The 7,088-nt window shown below is 34.6% G+C and overlaps 1 protein-coding gene across 2 annotated transcripts; it reads right to left on the bottom strand.

The window, feature by feature from the left end:
• On the bottom strand, window positions 1-4,104 carry LOC106313892. Of its 2 annotated transcripts, none has more exons than XM_013751819.1 (5): window positions 3,782-4,104; window positions 2,842-2,900; window positions 1,181-2,749; window positions 1,006-1,105; window positions 1-714 (listed from the first exon to the last, which is right to left on the bottom strand). In XM_013751819.1, exons 1-5 carry the CDS (start codon window positions 3,888-3,890, stop codon window positions 104-106), a joined length of 2,448 nt encoding a protein of 815 aa, XP_013607273.1. In that variant the 5' UTR covers window positions 3,891-4,104; the 3' UTR covers window positions 1-103. The 2 variants fall into 2 exon arrangements, with proteins under 2 accessions (XP_013607273.1, XP_013607274.1); XM_013751820.1 differs by having other exon boundaries at window positions 1,006-1,102; window positions 3,782-4,103.
• Window positions 4,105-7,088: the final 2,984 nt, after the last annotated feature.

The following is a 7,088-nucleotide window of genomic DNA, read 5'->3' as shown; positions in this document are numbered from 1 at the left end:
TAAAAAATATATACTTTCAAAGTTCAAACAAAATGTTAAGGAAATGGATTACTGTCTCGAACCTAAAACGCTCAATTTTGACCCGGAAAATTAAAAGTAACAGCTATATGCATATAAGATCTCTGGTTATCTCCTCCAAGAGTCCATTGAAGACTTCCCTCTCTACGTCCCTTATAACATCATCTTTCTCGATGAAGGCGTGCATCGAATCATTCCAACCCATATCCCACATGGAGTTTAAGTTTGGGTCTGTATAGTAAACATCCCTTTTCAACACTTTTGGTAAGTAGTCTTCAACAAGTGATTCAGTGTAGCACTCCCTACCGTAAGTTCTCAGCTTCTCGAACTCTTTGCTTAATTGTCTAACAAGATGGTCCAATGAGTTTACTTTAGAGGAACTGATGGGTACCTTCACGAAAGGATGGACTTTTAACTCTTGAAATCTTCCTTTTCGTTTCATTATCTCGTAGCCACAATCGAGGAGTAGGTTCTTGTCTTCTTGGTGGTAATTGTTCCCGCCAACTTCATGAAGGACATTGAGAGGAATGTTAAGTTTGAAAAGTGCCTCGAATGTGTCCAGAAATAGTTGACTTTTCACAACTATCTTCTTGAGGTTCATTTCATTTTCAGACAATGTCTCTTTAGTTTCTTGTTTTCGGTGTTCTTGTCGCTTCTCCAACAAAGGTATGCCAGCTTCAACCTCCCCTTTGCTTGCTGAAACAATTGGAACTTATTTTAGTTTCTTTTACAAATATAAAGAAAGAAATGTGACTTGTTGCACAAAGTGCTTATGGTGACTTGTCCGCATTGACCGCGTAATATCCGCCTAAACACTAATATGTGTCTAAATAATATGAAAACAGTACAGTCGACTACTGTATAGCGCCTAAACGGTGCCTAGGCGGGACGCTTAGACCGCATTTTAGAACATTGACTAATAGTGGTATTAAAGGTGCAATGAGATTAACAACAAGACAAAGTGATAGTGCATAGTTTGCTTCTTACCTTTATATACTGTCTTGGAAAATCTTTCTGAATTTCCATCAGAATTTGATACTGGAGCTTGTTGATCCACCCCATATGTAAATATAAGCTCTTGATGCTGCTACACATCTGAATCCAGTTAGAGACTAATATATATATGCAGATGGTATGTGAAGTTAACTAATAATAAGCTTACATTTTCGGATGGAGCTTGGCATAGGACTCTCTCCGCAGCTATTAGCAGAATTGAGTCATCTTTGATATCTTTTTTTTTCTCAAACACATTTCTGTTTGATGATTTGACCTCAATACCTGAATCTTCAGAAATATTGATGCACGTGTCTGCTTCTACAGCTTTGGTCTTATTACTGTCATTGTAACTTCTGAGTAACTGATCTTGTTTCCCATTTGCTTCTCTGGAAACAGGTTTCTGATTCTCTGGTTGCTTCATTACTTTGCAAAATCCACCGTTTAGATTTTTCTTTTCGCGGAACTCAGCTTCATGTACCTCTCCTCCTTTTTTCTTTTCTAATACAACAACATGAGAAAAGCTTTTCCTCAGAGATTTAGCTTTGTCTATGACTGGTACTGAGCTCACAGGTTTTGGTGGATGATTGGTCATTACGCCATGTTCTTGATGCCTTTCTGGCTTCAACTTCGCTTTCTTGATGCTCTTTGCTTCTTCTTTCTTCCCAAAACTAAGTTTATGCAAAGGCTTTTCTTGGCTCCTTGTGACAGCCTTAGGGTTATCTTCTGTTGGAGATGAGGTCCTTCTTATAGCATTTTTCGTCGTCATTTCTCTATCCTTCTTGTTTCCCTTTTTGCTGTTTGGATCATCCTTCTGCTGAGACTTATCTTTGTAGTTTATACCATTAGTAGTTCTCTGAGTCTCCTTATGTAATACTAAATCCAATGATGTTGAGTTCCTCTGATCCTTCAATTCAACAATTTTTTCATTGGATTGTGTTGCTCTACGCCTTGTGAGACTCTCCGCAGACTTGATGGATGCATCATTGTTGTTCTTGGTCTCTTTTTCCTCTTCTGGAAACTCTCCTATTCCCATCAACTTCGCAACAACATTCGGAATCCTTCCCTTCTGAGGCTTATGTTCGGTATCTTCGCAGCCACTTGCTTGTCTTCTGTGTTTGTTTTTAAGCGCCAGTAGTCTCATTTCGATGTCCGTCTTTGCGGCTTCTTTTATCTTTCGGTTATTTCGATTCCAAACATCTTCTTCTTCTTCCCCATCCTCATTTTCTTCAAGTAGCTTGAATCTGTTTTGACTTTGTTTCTTCGTGATATATTCGGAAGAAGCTTGTTGAATATCTACAAGCAAACGAAGAGACTGTTCCAACTCAATAGCCCCTTCCATGTGTTCTTCTCCTCCGCATTGTATTGAGTACCTTCCTTTTCGAAAACTGAGGCCGTTGCTACATGCTTTAATGATCTGATTCAGTTTTTGAGCTCCCTTTGATATTTCTTTGATATGGACATGAACCATGGGAAGTTGTTGCTGGCTGCTTGAACAAAGATGTTGCTGACTGCTTCTTCCCAAAGATCTCTTTCCTACTTCATGAAGGAAGCTAATGATTGATGCATTCCCTGAAGGATCTGCTCTTGTAGCCTTCCCAGCATTTTCAAGTGCAAATGCTAATGCTTTTGATAGATCGATGCTCCGGCCTTTTCCGTATGGAAGTATCTGATTTGAATCCTCCGTGCCGCTAGTGAGAAGATTGGCTCCTCCATAGTTGAAATCTTGAAATGTTGTCTGAAAGGAAAACAAAACATTTAATTGTCACTAGACAATGGTAAGATCGACTCATTTGGATTTAAAAGTTGGAAATATTCTTCACAGCTTACAGATTTTGATCTGGTTTTCTTAGATCCCTTAAATCCTCTGTTAGAATATGCATAGTTATCTGCAACCATAAAAACCAAAAATATCATTACTGAGGCTTCTATAAAGCTATTCATAGGCTGTGATCGTTTTGAATTTCTTAAAAACTCTTTTCGAATAAGAGGTATCTATTTTCTAAATTATTTTATAATTCATTTACTTTTTCTACTATATAAACCATCTTGGCGGATCTATAAGTTACTTTTACCCGAAGAAAAATTTTTAATATCAATGTATAATTTGGAATATTATCAAGAGCATTATAAAAATGATATACAATTACGTGAAATCTTCAAATAGAGAAATTGCATCCAATAGCTAAGAAAAAAATCAAAATTCACAAACTAACCAAATTCCAATTCTCTCTCTATCCTTTTTCTAAAAAAAAACTAATTTTCTTTCTTTTGTTTGATTATTTCACAAATATAAACCTTTTTCAAATATCATATGGGGCAACTGCCCTACGGCCTTACCCAAAATTGGCATAGTTCCGCCACTGCCACACATTATAGTGCAAATTTAAAACTAGACGTATTTTAAAATTCCAAACTGTAATTTTGGAGTCACTTGTATAATTTTATTGTAGATGAAAAGCGTATGAAATGTTTTTCCAAGGTTGGAAACTATTAAAAGTATACTAAAATGAAAAGCGGGAAACAATCTATGTAAAATAGTAACAAAATTCTGTCTAACTTTGTGTATGTAAAATTCTTTTTGTCTTAAAAGTTTTGTAGGGTTCTATGAACGTAACCAGGGCTCTGCTATTACATAACATTATGAATCTTCTAGTTCGGTAATTAACTTAGATGGTCGACCAAAAACTCATGCGGTAATAGATCAAATCTTTGTCGGATTCTTCTTCTACATTTAGATCTAGCATAGGAAATGTTTGTTGAATCTGACCTGTATCCTGAGAGATTGAAAGCCGCTCCTTCCTTACACGAAGATCATCTAACAACTTCTGTGCAAAATCTGACCGCTTCATCATTCCCTTTTCTCCGTTCGAACTCATCGTCTGTTAGTGAAATCTTCTTTTCACTCTGAGTCCAAAAAATAAGAGATACAAAGCGAAGCCTCTTATCATTTGTGTTTGGGGTTATTTCTAAAGACTCCGATACTACCATTTCTTTCTTTATTTGGTTTCATTGTTTTCTTGACTCCACTGAATCTTTGGTTGAAATGGTTCTTTCAGTGTTTGGTAGGAAAAATTCTTAGTAGTGATAGCAAAAATCTAATTGATAACAATCGAAGATTCTACAAATTGTATGTGTGTGTTTGATAGTTGACGTGAACGTTAGGCCCTCCCGAGTATAATGTGCGCTTTCATAACTTCGATTGCAAGTTAAGCAATGACGAAGGCCTTTCCTTTGCGACTAAACTTTCAAGCCTCTCTCATTCCGTTTTTTTTAATGCTTTATTTAGCCACCGGGGCCTTTGAATTTCTAAATGAAGCGAAACTAATACAATTGAATCAATGTAAATTATTGTTGTTGGAAAACTCCCAACACTACATATAAAATATCAACTTACTAATTAAACTAAACTATCATGAAACTGAACTATATTATTTATGTCTTTCGTTTCATGATAATATTTTCAGAAAACAAGATAGATGTTTAACTTTTTCTATGATTTTTTATAAACATTTCATATTTTATTCTCTGTTACCCTGAGTTAAAATAAATGAAGTTATTTGGGTGGAATTTCGTGTGCTTGATAGTTGAATCTTATTCGATATAAAGTTTGCTAGCTACTTCTACATGACATTAGAGATTTAAAATTTTACAATTTTCTAGCTGAACAATACCAAATCATTAAGCTACATTAATTTACATTTTTTCAATTTTTGTAAAATTTTAAAGTTTCTGTCAAGAAGCTTTAACTGAGCTTTCACACTGGTGAAGTTTGAACTCATTAAGTTTTGTGAATCTATTATTCAGATTTTTATCCAACTTTCTCATACACAGAAATAATCTTTCGACAACACTTTCAATGCATGTGACAACATTTTTTTTCAATTTCAAATTGTTATTATTTGTTTGGTATCCTTCTACGTAGCTTCCTTTCATATCGCTTTTTTAATTATGTATTTAACGTGTATTTCTTTTTTTTTACGCTCATTTATTATGAACTTACAATTATGATATGAAAAAGATTATATAGACGATTCGTCAACCGACAATACTACATGTCTTCTAAAGATCTACGCCAGTAGCGGCCCTGGGCAGAAGCAATGGAATCATCAGCTTCCCGCCGCTAATAACATATAGATAATCGTCAGCCAATTTGTAAATGTTCTAAGTATCTGAGATGGTTAAACTAGCTGGTAAACTAAGCAAGGGTAGTGGATTCGAATACCATTGGCAGCCTTTATTTTTGTTGAGCTTCCAGTCCATATTCTTTTTGGGTTTTTCAGGGCCGGGTCTGATCTACGCCTAACTGCATCATCTAAGTCGTCCTATGAAGATCCACGTCTGGCAAGATTTACTTGCACCATGTTGAAAATCCCTTGTAAGCCTTTCTTCCGTAGTCTGCATAATTGTTTATTAAATCGCTCTCTCCGGGACTTGAAACCTGGATTTCCTGTAATCTGCAATAAATTGCATAATCTGGGATTCGAACCCCAGACTTTGGTGTGGAAGCCTTTAAACCTTAACCTTAACCAGTAGGCTACGGTATTTAACGTGTATTTAAGCAACCTAAAAATGTATCCATATATGTTAAGAGAAAATCATTTAGTTTTAATGCATTCACATTATATTCACCAAGTGGCAGCTTCACCTCATTTTGAAACTCAATGTGCTGACATGTCGCTTCAATAGAGCTCCTCGTAAAAATGTTTTTTTTAACGATGATTTATTATGATATTACAATTATGAGAAAGATTAAATAGACGATTCGACAACCGAAAATACTACCTGTCTTATGAGGATCTACGCCTAACTGCATCACCTGAGCCGACCTACGAAGACCTACGTCTGACCGGATTTACTTGCACCATGTTGAAGATCCCTTGTAAACCTTTCTTCCATAGTCTGCATAATTGTTTAATAAATCGCTTTCTCCGGGAATTGAAACCTTGACCTCCTATAATGCACAATCTGCAAGAAATTGCATAGTCTGGGATTTCAACTCCAAACCTGTTTGTAGAACCCTTTAAACCTTAACCACTAGGCTACAGTGTTTCCACATCGTAAAAAATCGTTTAGGAAAGAAAAAATGTTTCTTATTTTGCTTTATTCTAAACATGTAGTTGTTTTATCATTAACCTCATAACGATGGACGTTCTATTTTGTGTTGATGACGCATATGTCTTTCACTCTTCCCTCATGTTTTTTATTATTAATTAACGGTATCTTTATATATTTATCAACCACTATTATATATTCTTACATACACATATATGTATATGTTGAAGTGAACACCTATATAATTAAATATTCACCGCAAGTGAGGATTCTAATTCTATAGGAAATTAAAATATTGTTTTTCTTTTTAATGTTTCATTTCACCATTTTCCAAAATGTAATGAAATGATTTATCTTTATATTTTTTTTCAACTATTATCTAGATTTGATTTGATTTTTCATGCGTTTAGAAATTATAATATGAAACAATTGGTTGACATCAGAATTGTCTAAAATTCAAATAACATAAAATCAAACAAATAACAATAGTCTTTGGTTTAACACCAAAAAAACAAAAATTTCAAGCCTTTTAACCGAACAAACGAAAATAAATATGGATTGAGAATGGTAGTTATATAACAGGAGACTAAAACCCGAAAACCCAACCTAAAACTAAACCGGTATCCAAATTAAACATAATTAATGTCTTATTATCTTAAAAATAACGAAATTAATAATCTCATTTCCAGAAAAGTGCATATTACTACCTAGTATCCCTTTTTTATTATTTGAGAAGCATTATTTTAAACTAACCTTGACCTCATGTGTTATTAACCAAATTGCCATTTCTTATGTGTCAACACTAGAATCACTCTCACACCCTTTAATTAAAAGCCCTCTCCTCATTAGACTAATTACATATATTGCCATTATTCATTACAATATAGCTTAACATAATATATTATATGATTCCTATCTATATAACCGATAACCCATTTCTCACGCGGCCTCCTTCGTATTGATAGAATGTCTCTTTTATTATTGATTTTTGTAGTCTCCTTAGGTTTCTATATCCATCAAGT

Source organism: Brassica oleracea, chromosome C9, assembly GCF_000695525.1.
Source record: "Brassica oleracea var. oleracea cultivar TO1000 chromosome C9, BOL, whole genome shotgun sequence".
Lineage (NCBI taxonomy): Eukaryota > Viridiplantae > Streptophyta > Magnoliopsida > Brassicales > Brassicaceae > Brassica > Brassica oleracea.
Note: the sequence above shows the minus strand (reverse complement) of the source record. Positions and strands in the feature narration are given on the sequence as shown.